Source organism: Anabrus simplex, chromosome 9 (assembly GCF_040414725.1).
Source record: "Anabrus simplex isolate iqAnaSimp1 chromosome 9, ASM4041472v1, whole genome shotgun sequence".
Lineage (NCBI taxonomy): Eukaryota > Metazoa > Arthropoda > Insecta > Orthoptera > Tettigoniidae > Anabrus > Anabrus simplex.
The window spans coordinates 108966311-108983423 of record NC_090273.1 but is presented as its reverse complement, the minus strand read 5'-3'; the positions used below and the strand labels follow the sequence as shown (position 1 = coordinate 108983423).

The following is a 17113-nucleotide window of genomic DNA, read 5'->3' as shown; positions in this document are numbered from 1 at the left end:
CATCGCCAAAGTTTAAGTTTGTGTGCATTGTTGGTCACTATTACGCGATATGAGGTGATCACGAAACCGCTCATGGAGTAAGTCAATTGTTTTAATGTTCACTGTTGTACCCGTTTCATTGAACGAGCTGTTGATTCATTCGGTGCTTTATCACGGCCTAGACTCGTGCGAAGACGTTTGACAATTGCTGCATAACTTCCCCCGTTGTGATAAGACGTTTTCACAATTATGCACGTTGCGCATTAGTAAAGTGTTCCATGGCTAGACACAAAATGAAGATATGGGAGAAATTCAGACTGAGCAAAAATTGGAATGATTATGGTTACCGAAACACTACGCAACAATGCTGACAACCAATAAACAAAAGTATACCGCTCGATTAAATACTGGCGCGCTTTCTTAAGGACCGAAAACAATGACCAAGTTAGCACAAATTACATTATATAAAATCTATTAATTTTCAAACCCAGGCTAACTTCATTAATTAACGAAAATAACCCATGAGATATTGGACACATGTTAAATATTGTTGGTATTCTGACAAAGTAATATTTTCACAAATTTTTCGTATTAAAAGAGTAATATTTTCACTGAGAATCAACCCGGAAGCAACCTTCATCCATTTAAGAACTAAGATATACATAACATACTTAGTCACAGTTTCCAGCTTAATTTAACGTAATCATACTTATATGTTCTTAAGTATATTTGCATTTATTATACACTTACTTGGCCTAGGTTATGTTTATATTTAAATATCTATGTGTATATTTCCATGAACCGTATGTACAACAAGGAATAGAAATAATGCACAAAGTTACAAAATTTAAGTGAGTTGTTTTGTGCAAATTTTCTATGAAATATATTCGGATGTGAATTAAATGAAAATATATCTAGCAAAGATACAATATGTAGATTATAATTAATATTTCAATAAATAACAAGATAAGGTTTAATCTGTAAAATACTACATAGCTGTTGCAACTAAATATAATCGTGATGTACAAGCAAAAGTTTTCCTAGAAGATGTCAAACACATTGACAATAATGCAAGATATATCATTTTAGAGACGTAAGGAAATAAAATAACCTATAACAATAAAGGAACGAATTTTCATTTTAAAAAAGCAGTTTGTACTATTATAACGAGAGCACTAGAAATCACTTCAACAAAATCATAATCATTGAAAGAAGATAATATTTACACATTTTCGAACAGGATATAGGAAGAATAATATTTTTTGTCAGAGAGAAATTGGCATGTCATTTAACATGAAAATCAGTTCATTCACTAACTTAATCCATGTTTTCCTTCATGGTCTAGAAGCGGGCAGTGTTCTTAGCTTCAAAATCAGCCACTACATATTTGTGATCTGATTACAAAAATATACAAGACAATTACTATGGACGTCTTGACAAAGTTGGACAAAGTAAGGCAAAAACACATACAGTATGAATAGCTTTTTTCCCCTTTAAGATAATTACAGTGGTAGCAATTTGATAAACTTTAGCTAAACATATTGTAAAAAAGTACTCCACTGGCCAGTATACAATAATTCATCAATTCAAATCAATTAAATATTCTCACTCTGAATCCAACAATTTAGCGATTTTTTGAGTATCTCATTAAGTAGAATGGTTCATTTAATGAGATTTGTAGACATAAACATGTTTCATTTTCTTTCTAATGGCCTCATGTAGGCTAGAAGAAGTGCTTAAGGTCTATTACTGTTTGAGGAGTGCCCGTTCAAAAGGTGATATTTCTACTTCAAAAATATCAGTATGTCGTCCACATGCATTACAATAGTTCAATATTATTGATTGTCATGATAAATCCAGACCAGGAAGATGTAATTCCTTAAAATCTGTGTCAAACCCGATCATGGGTACTTTCCACGTGTCTTTAACGTTTCTTGGACTTTTCCCCACAACTTTTCAAAGGTGAAATAACACCTTTTGAACAGATGCTCCTCGTTTATGATAATGATACAATATACTTTCCTGCGTTTTAGTTCCGACAACAGACCCAGCACAAAAACAGAGCACTCTGCATGATAATTATGAGAAATGATACACAGTTTCTATCCATAATTTTCATCAGACGAAGTAGCTAATTGGACACAATTTTAACTAAACAAAATTCAATGTAGGTTGATGAGAACAGCTTTCCATTCACGCACCATTACTCTTCGAATTGAACAAGTTTCTTTACTCAGAATTTTATCGTTTTCAATGTTTTAAATTACATTCAACGTTTTCTTCACCCCTTTAAGCCTCCTGCTGACTATCTTTAATATTACACTGTTGTCAAGTTAGCCCCGAATCAATTTATAAAATTATGTGCGAAGCGGAAGGTTCAACAAGATTTAAATTGTAGTCCTAGTCCTGGGAGTAAAATATATTTTATGTGCTGAAACTGGTGGGGGTGGGGCAGTTTGTAATAATGGCTGGAAGGTATCCACAAAGTGGAGAAAAAAGGCTAAATTAGGAATGAACTAGATGGATGAAGCTATGCGTATGAAGTGGTTTGGGGGGTGAGGCCGTGTAAAACGATTCGAGGACAATAGGAATATAATGGAAGGTAGGAGTGCAGAGGGAGATCAAGACGACTATGGTTAGACTGAATGAAACTAAACGATGCCATAGAACTAGACATAAACACAGAATTGTGGAGGGGCTTAGTTAATGCGCGTATTCATTCATATTGAAGGCTGATAAGAGTCTGTAATATATTTATGTGTTATGTAGGTATTATTCTAATACAATATGTAGAAACAAATTACAGGTTATATCAACAAAAATTATTGTAATCGATCTCTTAAACACCATCAATTTTTGTTGATGCACTTTTGTTAAGAGGAATTGAATTACGAACCCGTGCCTGTCTCTTACCCTGAAATTTCAGGTTCGATTCCCTGGATCTGAAGGCTACACGAGAACAATTGAAAGGCTATCTGATAGTGAGTAGCGGCCATGATCTGGAAAGTCAAGAATAACGACAGAGAGGATTTGTTACGTTGACCACACAGTCCTCGTAATCTGCAAAACTTCGAGATGTACAGCGGTCGCTGTTGTCGCAGACTTGTTTTTGTTAAAGAGAGTCATGACTGACATTTTGAACTTCTAACATTCTATACTACTGACCGGCTCCATGGCTAAATGGTTAGCGTGCTGGCCTTTGGTCATAGGGGTCCGGGGTTCGATTCCCGGCAGGTTCGAGAATTTTAACCACCATTGGTTAATTTCGCTGACACGGGGGCTGGGTGTATGTGTAGTCTTCATCATCATTTCACGTCAAATCAAAAGACCTCCACCTGGCGAGCCGAACATGGCCTCAAACACTCCCGGCATTAAAAGCTAAATGCCATTTCAACATTCACTACCTAACAAAACAAAATTTAAAACACAAGTACATATATAAATTAATTAGTTAATTAATTAGTTAATTGATTGCAAAGATATTGACAACTATTTTTAATTTTTATATGTTGCATGGAAAATGCTCATTGCGGCAAAGTTTCTTTTTTAGGCTATACTTTGGCATACTTGTCAAAAATAATCATATATTTAAAAACAACTCCGGGTTTTGCAATCAGGTATAAATTATTAGAGATATTTTTTCAATCTTTCATTATTCATTCAATAGGCAAACAAACTTCGTTCTATTTCAGGAGTAAAAATATGAAGGTAATATTTAAGTGATAATAAAATGCAGAGCTGCTTTTAATTCCTGTATATATTCAAACATTCTCTGAAAATTTCAGATGAATCCGACAAGAACTCTGACGCAAGGAGAATTTTATGCATGGCAAAGAACTGAAAAAGTTTTAAGGTAAATCAATTGAAATTTTTAAGAAACAAACTTGCTTTAAAACTGTCCTTGACTGTAAATGACTCTGAAATCTTTCTCCTCTTACGCACAGCGTAGGTCTATTACAAGGTGAATATATTCCAGCAGTATTATTGAAACGTTAGCCAGAAAGAACTTTGAAGCTAATTTTGTTTGACAGCACTCCGAATCACTGCCCTTTAAATACGGTATTTAGAGCTTTAAAAGTGACGTAAGGGAAAAACTGATAACTGGATTTGAAGAAAGGATTGGGGAATATTTTAAGATTAAAATTGAAAATTCGATGTTTTTATAAAACACCGCAACATTTCAGTCTCGACTTAAATGAATGTTTGTTTTTTAAACTGCACGTTTTTTAACGGAGTGAAGAACGAATTTCTATCGAATTTAAGTTGAAAGCTGAGAACCATTTTAATCGTCTGAGGCCGTGTTAGGAATTAAAATCGCCGTTGCTCCTAGAAAAACCGCTATGTGATAATATTTCATCTTAGAACTCAGGTCAGAAAGGTTCTGTCTACTATGGTTCAGTATTGCATGACCTATGTAGAGCTCTGCACGAATGCGGATATCCGCGAAAATAGCGTCTTGGAGGATGCAAACTGTATGGCAGTGCGGATAAATCTGCCGATAATTTCTAAATAATGAAGTTTATTAATTTTCAGTCAGGTATATTTTTACTTGTGATTAGGTGACCCTTGACAGTGGTATGGGAGACCATAAATCCTTAAATATGACCTAAGACTAACTGGTTCCTGCCCTCAATTAATGGAAGGAAAGAACGTCAATACGTCGGTAGTTATCGCAAGAGAAACTCCCTCATAAACCCGTTATTGTGGGATGTCTTGTGCCAGGTATCAATCCTATTATATTATGTTACCAGATCTATCTGCTTCATTACCTTGGGTGTTATATACTATAGTTAATATTTACGATATCCTTGGATAAAAATACCCATTTGCGGATGTGGATGCGGATAATATTTTGTATATCCGAGCGGGGCTCTAAGTCTTTATTTTCGAATTTCCGCTCTAAGTGATTCATGTGCTGCGGGTCAGTATTTATCCCCTTAACATTGTCACATAACGGTATTTCAGGCCGCAACAACGACGATATATTACATTTTATCAACACTGAAGGTTTTTGCTATTCTTAGTCAGACAATAAAAGCCTCGCCGTCCCTGGAAAAATAAAGTCAATGGCGTGTCCTTGCTAGGTCGCATGCTCAAGGAGATGGTCTGTCTGATTGCTGTACAAGTATTATTGTCACTACGGTGTCCTTGTGAGGTCACACATACCAGGGAGAGCAAGTCGCCACCCACCGACAAACGATGGAACCTTAAGATAAGACACGACCAGCTAATCCATCATACACACTCCCAAACTTTCGCTAGCGTCATTCTACTTCGCAACCTCGAAAATCTCGATCTCAGAGTGAAGTTCATCTCTTTTCAAACCGAACACACGTCTCGATCTCTGGCTCTCGCTGATCAATTGAGCTAATGATTAATGGAGCTCCGTGACGTCATCACGTAATGGATGTACACGTCAAAGTTTTTATTTGACTTGAAATTTGTGAGCTTAGTGTGAGAAGTGGTCTTCTCATGATGGGTGGAAGGTTAAGTTGAATTACCTCTACGTACCGCACAAACAGTTAGAAGTATGAGAACTCTTCAAAGTCTACATTGCTCTTAAGTAAATGTGAAACATCCCACTTCACTTGTCGAGATTTCCCCTTAAGTACGTGCACAGCTTGTATGATTGTTAGAGTGATTGATGTAGAGCTATCGTTAACTTAAAATGTAGATAGAGAATATTAATTTCTAACCAAAAAATATTCACTAATTAATTGATTTTATAATTCTTTAAATTTGTAGATTTAACTTCACAATCGTTTGTAACTTTTCGACTACAATAAAAATATTAAATATATATATTCGGGTAAAAATTCACGACCTGGCCGGGAATCGAATCACGAGGCCTCCGTTTGAGACACTGGCACGCCACCCCCACACCGCGGGACCAGCAGTATGCATACACCTTCACTATAGATTGTTATGATTTTCAGAATTCAGTCTACAAACTTATATGAAATTACTATGCGCCTCTAAATCTATTTCTAGCTAGGTCTGTGGCATAGTTCTTGTATTTAATTAACTTTAAACTTAGGCCTCCCTCTACTTTTCTTACCGTCCATGACCTCCATACCCTCCTACATGATCCATCCTTCTTTATCCGTCTCGCATGATCCGCAAGCCAATTTATATGCACCGTTTTATCCATTGACTTCATTCATTTTCACTATTATTATTATTATTATTATTATTATTATTATTATTATTATTATTATTATTATTTGCTTTACGTCGCTCCGAAAGTGATAGGTTTTATGATGACGATGAGATAGGAAAGGGTTAGGAGTAGGAAGGAAGCGTCCGTGGCCTTAAGTGAGGTACAACCCCAGCATTTGTTTGGTGAAAATGGTAAACCACAGAAAACCATCTTCAGGGCTGCCGACACTGAGGTTCGAACCCAATCTCTCCCGAATTCAAGCTGATAGTTACGTGATCCAAACCGCGCGGCTACTTGCTCAGTACTTAATTCTTAATAATAATAATAATAATAAATAATAATAATAATAATCGTATGGTCTCAGCAACTGTGTAGCAGGTATTTATATTTGAAGCCAATTAATTTCCTCAGTGTCCATTTGGACGTTCTGTTTTAGTCTACCAGATGGCGAAGAAACGGGAACTCTCTTGGCAGATCTGTTAAAAGTTAAACTTTTCTCAGCTTATCCCAGGTATTTCTTGTGTTTGGTTTTGGACGAGAATTTAAGGCCGGATCCCCTTCCTGACACCACGTGATTTTTCAGGTGAAAATTCCAACCCAAGATGGAGCGAGAATCGAATCTCGTCCCTCCGGGATGAAAGTTAGCATCTACTGTAGTCACGTAGTCCTCTTGGTCAATCTATGAGTGAGTTTTAATTAATTGTTCGGCGCTATGGCTGAAAGGTCAGTTTTCGTGTTCGGTGCCCTGGGTTCGTTTCCCGTCCGGGTGGAGAGAATTTAATCTTAAGCTGGTAATTCCGTTAGCTCGGGGACTGGGCGTTTATGCTGTTCCCAGCATTCCTGCAACTCATACACTATACGCAACGCTATCCTCTACCACTCTAACACGCAGTTTTCTATATACGGTGGATGCCACCCACCCTCGTCGGAGGGTCTGCCTTACAGCGGCTGTACCAGGCTAGCAATAGCCACACAAAATTATTATTATTATTATTATTATTATTATTATTATTATTATTATTATTATTATTATTATTATTATTATTCCTTTGCTGGCGAGACGTAGTATTTGGTGTTCACTAATTCTTCTGGTAAGGGCTAGAACAACTTTGTTGTTTTCGTTGATCTGTCTCAAGTCTTCTCCTTGGTTTTGACAGTATTAAAGTGACTGAGGTATGAGCGATACTAGTAATTCCATTCCTAATGCAGCCAGTTTCTGTTATGAATGGTGTGGAAATGTTGCTCATAGGGTCGGTTGGTGGATGCATTTCAATGAGCTTGGTAGACTGATATGTAATAGGAATTTCTAGCTCAGTGAGGAAAGCAACGGCAAACTACTTCCTTCAGCATTTCCCCAGTATGCCTCTTCAGTGATGCGTAGGGCACCTATGACAGCTAATGTATAGCTGTTGAGGATCCAACCAGCCTTCGGGCTGAGGACTGAACATACACATTATTATTATTATTATTATTATTATTATTATTATTATTATTATTATTATTATTATTATTATTATTATTATTAATTGCTATTTTCGGGTATAGAGCCTCTGAGGCTCAGGTGGAAGCGCGCCGACCTCTAACCGCTGGGTTCCGTGGTTCAAATCCCGGTCACTCCATGTGAGATTTATGCCGAACAAAGCCGGGGCGGGGCACGTTTTTCTCAGGGTACTTCGGTTTGCTCTGTCATCTTTCATTCCAGCGACACTCTCCAATATCATTTTATCTGTCAGTTATTTAATCATTGCTTACCGCGTGAGATGGCTGAGCGGTTAGGGACGCGCGGTTGTGAGCTTGCATCCGGGAGATAACGGGTTCGAATCCCACTGTCGTTAGCCCTGAATGTGGTTTTCCGTGCTCTCCCATTTTCACACCATCAAATGCTGGGGTTGTATTACAATTAAGGCTAAGGCCGCTTCCTTCCAACTCCTAAGCCTGTTCTATCCCATCGTCACCATAAGACCTATCTGTGTCGGTGCGACGTAAAACAAATATTAATAATAAAACAATCATTGCTCTAGAGGACTGCGACAGACTTCGGCAAGCGGTACAATGCCTATCCACGCCGCTAGATGGGAGCTTCATTCCACTTCTGACCCGGTCGAATGATTGGAAACAAGCTGAGGATTTTCATTGAATTTCATTTTCGGGTATACACCAAATGTTCCACCAGAGAAATTTTACGTGCCGTTATCATATGGCATGAAAGATTATAATGGACTTCTTTCTGCCCTTAAAAACGCTGACTACCTGTACGAGGTTTGAACCCAGGATCTTGCGATCCATAGGCGGACACTCTGTCAATGACCCACAGTGGGTTGATAATCCCCTTCTTCTGCAGTTTTAACCCAGCCTTCACAACCACGACTACAAGAGTAATAGCGTAATAGCGTGTGTCTCTTGATAGGAATAATGAAAGACTTCTTATTTCCAGGGTTACGCAATTACAGATGACAATCTGACGACATTTTCTAATCATGGTTCAGGTATGCGCTTTAATAACGGACAAGTACGCTAAGAGTTGAGTACAGAAATGATGTAGGGTTAAGATTACAGATAAGATTACGATAATGAACGTAAGCAAAGAAGATCAGTGGAATTATACTGTTCGAGAAGATAAAGGACGGTCCACATAGACTCAAAGGAAGTGTAAATGAGATGAGGTGTAAGAAGGAAAATTGATTGGATGTTTCCAAGAAATAATGTGGAGAATTCTAGGAACGTCTTCTTGAACAGAAGAGGAGACTTGCTCAGTCATGGTCCAGTAATGATGTAGTAAATAACGTGATGAGTGGACCGATACGTATTGAAAGGATCTCGGACACTACCTGCAAAATAGATCCTTTGTTGCTGTATCATGTGAAAAATGTACTGTAAAGTTTTACGAAATCTGACTTGGCATTAGATCAATACAAGCCTGTTCTAGAAGGAAGATGCATTATAATAAGCAGTCCAACCCTTGAGCGTCTCTTAAAACCTTAGGTAGTTATTAGTTTGTTGGTTTTGGAAAATAACACTATCACCAATGGAGGTATGGAGATGAAAAAACGGGGCTAGACATCATTTTGGTGGTATAAGAGTTATTACTGTTCTTTCCATTATATTCCGCATCTGTTGATGCTAAAATGTGACTTGTTCAACTCTTTCCCTGTTTAAATCAGTGTTGAAGTTTTGTGTCGTGCGAAAGTGAAGTTTGGGACTGTGATCAGGAGTGAAATCTGGCGTCCATATCAAATACGAACATAGTTGTCTGACTAAATATCCTGGGTTGTTTAGTAAGAAAATCCTTTTGTATTATCTCTCCCATGTTCGTTCGTTCGTAATATGTTTACCCTCCAGGGTTGGCTTTTCCCTCGAAGTAAGCGAGGGATCCTACCTCTACCGCCTCGGGGGCAGTGTTCTGGAGATTCAGACTTTGGGTCAGGGATACTGCTGGGGAGAATGACCAGTACCTCGCTCAGGCGGCCTCGCCTGCTATGCTGAACAGGGGCATTGTGGAGGGATGGAAAGATTGGATGGGACAGGCAAGGAAGAGGGAAGGAAGCGGCCGCGGTAAGTTAGGTACCATCCCGGCATTTGTCTGGAGGAGAAGTGGGAAACCACGGAAAAACACTTCCAGGATGGCTGAGGTGGGAATCGTACCCACCTCTAAACAGTTGACCTTCCGAGGCTAAGATTACCATTCCAGCCCTCGTACCACTTTTCAAATTTCGTGGCAGAGCCGGGAATCGAACTCGGACCTCCGGGGGTGGCAGCTAATCACGCTAAAAAACTACACCACGGAGGCGGACCTCAAGTCAAAAATACTGATGGGTTATTAACCTGTCTTTCCATGACAGCGTCGATTTTGACATGTATGTTTTGTTATATGATGCATATTTATACACTTATTTGGAATGTATGTTAATATGTCTAAATGATTCAAACACATCCTGCTACAAATTTACACAAATTATTAATTACAATTAATTTTTGGTAAAATGAGTGTTATTTAAACAAAAACGGGACATGACAGGCATTTTCTTTGTCAGTTTACTAGCCTGTGTTTTTATTATATGATTACATGTTTCGGTATATGACCTTAATCTTCCTAATGGTCATGTAGGGTTAACCATAAGGTGTAGGAATTTTGTTACTATTATATAAAGAAGTTGATATATCTCAAAACTACTATACAGTGACATGTCCCGTTTTTGAACTCAGTTCCTTACCATAGGAAATGGAATCTTCCCTGACACAACACTGATTCTGAAACTACCGAGCTCGATAGCTGCAGTCGCTAAAGAGCGGCCAGTATCCAGTATTCGGGAGATAGTAAGTTCGAACCCCACTGTCGGCAGCCCTGAAAATGGTTTTCCATGGTTTCCCATTTTCACACCAGGCAAATGCTGGGGCTGTACCTTAATTAAGGCCACGGCCGATTCCTCCCCACTCCTAGCTTTTCCTTGTCCCATCGTCGCCATAAGACCTATCTGTGTTGGTGCGACGTAAAGCAACTAACAAAAAAAAAAAAATTCTGAAACTCCGCCCCCACTGCCCATGTATACTTCAACAGCTCAATGCATGACAACGCCCAATTATGGTCGCTTTGCGCCTTTGTTTGTATCTTCGTCCAGTTCAACAACCATTGCCATACTAGACGTCTTCAAGTCTGTTCTCAACGAACTACTGTGTAAGCTGGAGAATAAGACACTAGTAACACAGGTGATTTGGCAAGCTTGAGATACCGAAACCAGCAAATTAAATAATAACAATAAAAGCAGCAACATAGTGATAAATATAACAAGGAACCATTTCTACAATTATTTTAATATTTCTTTTAATTGAATAATAATAATTACAAAATAAATAATAATAATAAGAAGATTGCGGTTTCAAATATAGTAGAGGCAATCAGATTTTTGACGGGTGGAAAGAAGTCTATTCCATTTTCAGTGCCGTGGATGTCGGCATGTAAGAGTTCTCTAGTGACGCATTTGTTGTTAGCCCAGAAAAAAGTAATTAAATCTCAGCCATAGAGATACCGCCGGAGAACTGATATTTGTCTGCCATCTGGAAGAGTAAAACGCAACGCAAAAATTGACACGCAGGCAGCCAAAATAATGTCAAATCAAACTTTTTGTCACATAGTAGCTGAAGGCATATGTACTACTACTACTACTACTACTACTACTACTACTACTACTACTACTACTACTAATGAAAAATGAAAATCCAGAGCTTGTTTTCAGTCATTCCACCGGGAAAGGAATGGAATGAATAAAGCCCCCATCTAGCGGCGAGGATAGGAGTTGTGCCGGCTGCCGAAGCCTGTCGCACTCCCGCTCGGTCAATGAATAATGAATGACAGATGAAATGAAATGATATTGGAGAGTGTTGCTGGAACGAACTAGGACAGGAAAAACCCGAGTACTCGAAGAAAAAAATCTGTACTGCCTCCGCTTTGTCCAGCACAAATCTCACATGGAGTGACCGGGATTTGAACCACGGAACCCAGCGGTGAGAGACAGGTGAGCTGCCGCCTGAGCCACGGAGGCTCCCAAAACAACAACAATAATAATAATAATAATAATAATAATAATAATAATAATAATAATAATAATAATAATTTGTCTAGTCTGAAAATGGGAACGTACGGAAAACCATCTTCAGGGTGGCCAAAGATAGGATTTGAAACAACCATCTCCCGACTGTAATAATAATAATAATAATAATAATAATAATAATAATAATAATAATAATAATAATTTGTCAGGTGTGAAAATGGGAAAGGACGGAAAATCATCTTCAGGGTGGCTAAAGGGAGGAATTGAAACAACCATCTCCCGAGTGTAATAATAATAATAATAATAATAATAATAATAATAATAATAATAATAATAATAATAATAATAATAATAAGGTATTTTGTTTTGACAACTCGCATACCGGGTAGTGGGAAATAAAGTGAACCGGGTAAATGAGCGTTAGAGGGTTGGTCATACTGATAAATAATATGAAAACAAATTATTTCGATATCTTGCACCGTTGTCATTTTATCAGCTGTTGAAGTTAGCCAATCAGATCGCTTCGCGGGCAATTCAAATGCGCTTTGTGGAGCGGCGTTGCTAAATCTGCCCGTAGCTGACCAAAGACCAAGATGATGACCACTCAGTCATGGAGACTTATTCCTCGAGGTGGTGAAGCACACCTCCCATGGACGTGACCTGTATGTACATTTTTAACCACATACCAGCCCTCCTGATAATCTTACATTTCTGGCAGTATCAATCAATACTGATCTGCATTTAGGGCAGTCGCCCAGGTGACAGATTCCCTATCTGTTGTTTTCCTAGCGTTTTCTTAAATGATTTCAAAATCGAACCCGTATCTTCAAGGACGGAAGGTAATGATTCATGAGAGTCTACAAGAGATGGAAATGGGAGAATATTGGACTTGTGTTACATTTTCCCTGGGCACGAGTAAGAATTATTGTCACAGTCTGTTTGGTTTAAAATCACCCATTCACAGAATTTGATGTTTCTTAGTCGGTCATATTAATGAAAATCTTCCATCATTTCTTTGAGTCGCCAGGTTTGGGAACTACAGTCAGCCATCGTTGTAACCTGATTATAAAATGTTAAACCTGTATTAACCGTTAGAGGACCTCAAATTCTTAAATTTTTACACATCACTTCTAATCATTTGATGTATATTGTCCAGATTACCATCATCGAAATATCCTACGCAATATATTTCATGAAGTAACGTATCTAATAAGCACTCATATTTATTTTGAGACTGATCTATTGCAAGCTGGTTATACTGAAGGAGACCAATACAGAATTCATCATGGGTGATTCTTGGAAAGCTGTTCCCTTAGAGTGTACACTAGATTCATTCAGTGATAAACGTATATGTTCATCCAAATCAGTACTATTACTGAAATATTGTATCCATTTTCTTCGGCTATTAAAGTAGGCCAGCCAAAATAAATTTTAATAACTCATCTCCCTTCAACTACAGAGTAGCGCTGCTGTCATTCTATGTCTACGGGTTTTCCACATTAGTTAAGTGTCCAATTTAACTCCTGAGGTGGCCAAAAATGTAACTGTAGATAAGGTGTAGCCAAATTATTGATAGACTGCTACAAACAAGTTATGATCCACCGATAGAAATACTGTGAATTGTTTTCACCACTGTGCAACTACTAAAAATATACATTAATATCGGAATATGATCTAAGAAAAAAAAATCATCAGTTCGGATAATCCATAGTGTATCCAGGATTCAAGACTTGAACCCTACCTCGGCACACTTCAACACATCACTTTTAATCATTTGATGTATATTGTCCAGATTACCATCATCTAAATATCCCACGCAATATATTCATGAAGTAACGTATCACATAAGCACTCATGCTTATTTTGTTGTTCTGTGTTAACAATGATAATTATTCTACCAATCGTCATGCTCAATTAAAAGGAAAATTTCAGTGACGATACTGGTGAATGTATTTCAGATAAATGTTTGCACTTGAAATAATTCTCCTTTTCACCCTAAAACTAGATTTGAATCACTATTATTTTAATCATTCTCACTCATATCTTCCACATCGTTGAAATGTACGCAATTAAACGTCAATTGCAAGAAAATCACAATGCGATAGTTCCGAGTTAGGAGATAGAATCTTCCAAACTCTTCAATCGAACAGGAAATTAATTTTCACTTAATTATACCTGGGTGGAAATTGAAAACTGAACACTATGAAGGACACACTTGAGAAAATTGTAAGTTTGAACTGATGCTACGAGAGGGCAATGTATGATCTTTTAAAATGTATATTTTGCATGGGATCCTTATCAGTCAATCGAAGGAAGTGAAGCACCTCAAGCAATCCCTTAACTGAGCAGAGTTGAACGCGTTTATATCAATGTGATCAAGTTAATTCCTTTAGTAGGTATTGCTTTGTCTTCACAGGGAAGACTGGAGAGTGTGAGAGGCTGTTTCGTCACTTTGTAACATACCATAACACTTTGGACCTGAGGGATCAACCAGTTTGCGCTGGTCTGTAGAAGGTGGCTTTGGAATTGGTCAGTAGACGGATACCTAGGAGTATCAAGGCGTTGTCATAGCGACCTTGTTCGACCGTAATGAATCTGTGATACTGCACTGCAGCCGTCAATGCAAGACATTTGTAAACATTCCCATGCAGCTTGGCTATGGACATGTGTGCGACATCACCTTTCTACACATACCTTGTGATTTTCACAGATGATGCATTCAGCCATATCCCTTACAGCTTTAATGTAAACTGCGGAACACTATTTGAAACTCGAACAGATTACATTAATGACAAGGTTTCGAGATCTACTTATTTATAGAGCTGCTTGAAAAGAACCTCTCATTGCTGTAAAAACTTAAACATTCTTGATGGCGTTGATCAGATCCTAGATCTGAAATGTTGCCTCATGGGTTATCAGATACCACAAACAACACTTAAATGACTCAGTATAATTTCGATTAATATCGACTGAAATTTATATATATATATACACATTACGATGTCAGAATTCAGTACGTTTGCTATAGTTTCACATACCCATTCGCATCAATTTCAATCCTGTTTTTAAAGCCCTTCATAATGTTCAATTTTCAATACTTCCGTCAGTGAGTTAATAAATATTTTCATTGTCTTTCTCATTGTGAACGAGTCTTACGGTCATGTATCACTGTTTATTTGTTTCGTATTTTGGAACTTAAACGGTTGCTCACTTAGTATCTCTTACACCAAGAGATCTGGAAGGGTATTTTGTACTAGACACTTGCAGTTTTACTCAGGATGTCCACTGCTGTCGTCTTCATCCCTCTCAGTGCCAGTGTTACTGGACTCCTCGCCGGCGGAGTCCCCACAAGAGCGAAGAGGTGACGATTCCTTGATAAGAGGAAGTCCTTGGTTGGCTGTGTAACAGGAACCACAGAATCCGTGTGCCACCTGATTAGAGGAAGCCAGATAAACTTTGCCACAACGTACGCACTCTTCTTGCGGATCTCCTGAAACATAGAAGAAAAATACATTTTTTTATTTAAAACAAAGGCTGAAATACGGTGGTAAGCTAGAATCAATGAGGTTATATAATGATAACAGAAATAGTAATGATAACTAGATCTCAATTAATTCCATTAGAGGTTACTCTGACGCAAAGTCCGTCTGAATGTTGGTCAGGTTATATTTGTCTGTACAAAATAATTTGAATTTATTCAATGGTCTGCCACGAAGGGCCGTATTGCAGGCCGTCATTTTATCATAAAAGACGAAGTCAAAAAAATATATTCATTAACTCATTCTTGCACAATATGCTCTTTCAAAAATCATTATCAGGAATTAATTTGTAATGCACGTAAAAGAATAGGCTATTGCCACCTATCATCACGCCCTCTCTCAACTTATTATTATTATTATTATTATTATTATTATTATTATTATTATTATCATCATCATCATCATCATCACAACGCTGTGGTCGACTAAGGAGTGCGACTGAATATGATTTCTTCTCTTCGTAGAATCTCTTCATACTCTCGCTGTGTTCCTTCTTCTGTTCTTCCGTCCATGCAGTGGTTGTTCTCATCTTGGGTTGTCAGGAAATAATGTTCACAAAAGTTCTGATTTCTTGAAGGTCTTTTCAGTTTAGATTATCTAATTATTCTTGACTTTCAGTGATGAGGAATATGTAAATATCTTTTCATTAAGTCTTTCACTGTGCATTCTTTGAATATGGCCATGAAATTTCAGTCGTATTTTCTAATAGTGTCTGATATTTTCACAGAGTGCTGGTATAATTCAGGAGGCCTTTTTTTCATCCACACTCCTTCTAGGCATTCTGGGCCAAATATTTTCCTAAGAGTTTTCCTTTCTTGTTTTTCTAAAGGTTTAGTTAGTGACCTGTCTCCAATGATCAAGGATTCTGATGCGTATAATGCTTCAGGCTTAATTACAGTGTTAAGGTGTTTTAATTTTGCGTTCCGAGAAATTAATTTTTGTTGCACCTGTTCTGTGCGATTCTATAGGCTTCTTGTAATTTAAAAATTCTCCCTCTGCTTCCTGATGTAACACGGTTAGTTGAATAATTTTCCCTAAGTATTTGAAATTATTTACATGAGGGATTATACCAAAATGATTTACCAGAAGCTGTTTGTCTAAGTCGGTCTAGAAAGCCAAGAATAACTGCCGAGAGGATCCGTCGTGCTCGTAACCTGTAGGCCGTGGCGCTTGGTTTTGTTTTGTTTTGTTTGTATAAGTATCGAGGAGATCCTCCTATCTCGTGTGAGATTTGAAGTCCAGTTTTAAATGAAATTCCGTGAATTTTTCCAGGGATTAAATTGCTTCTTGCCTACTGTTGGATAGAATTACCAGATCATCTGCGAAGACCACATAATTATTAGATGTGAATTTTATCTTTAACTAACTTGCAGGTATTAATCCCTTTTGATTGAAAGCGACTTTCAACCCATTAGGTCGTCGAACCCACTGGTGTCTGGTTGGCCATTTTTGTTCTGTACTTAACATCTCTTCATCACGTACTAAATGTACGTAACACGATCTAATAGGTTGAAAGTCGCATTCGATTACAATGTGGTCGTGAACATTCAATATTCATTAATCCCTTTTGTTTCCTTTTCCCAGCTTAGGACTACTTTACCTAGCACAAGACTGAACAGGACTGGAGACTAGCCATCAGAAATTTAACCTAAGAACTTAAATTTCGAGATGGTGTTAGTCAGTGTCTGTCTAATCAATTTTTTTTGTTTTCTTATCTACTTTAAACTCTTCCAGCACATCAAAATTGTTTGTCTATCTAAAGGATCGTATGTTTCTTTTGAAATATACAAAAACTGTCACAATTTGTCTGGTTTTATATAGTTATATAGATAATCTGTTTATTCTGCAAAAATTGGCGACAGCTGTCCCTGTCTTACACTTAACCAGTA

General features: G+C 37.7%; 1 protein-coding gene across 1 annotated transcript in view; it reads right to left on the bottom strand.

The window, feature by feature from the left end:
* Positions 1 to 14954: 14954 nt before the first annotated feature.
* Positions 14955 to 17113, bottom strand: part of LOC136881067 (zinc finger protein 177) — a 537788-nt gene continuing 535629 nt past the window's right edge. Inside the window, exon 8 of the mRNA XM_067153676.2 lies at positions 14955 to 15175. Within this exon, the coding sequence (XP_067009777.2) occupies positions 14955 to 15175 (221 nt within the window). The remainder of the gene's footprint in view (positions 15176 to 17113) is intronic.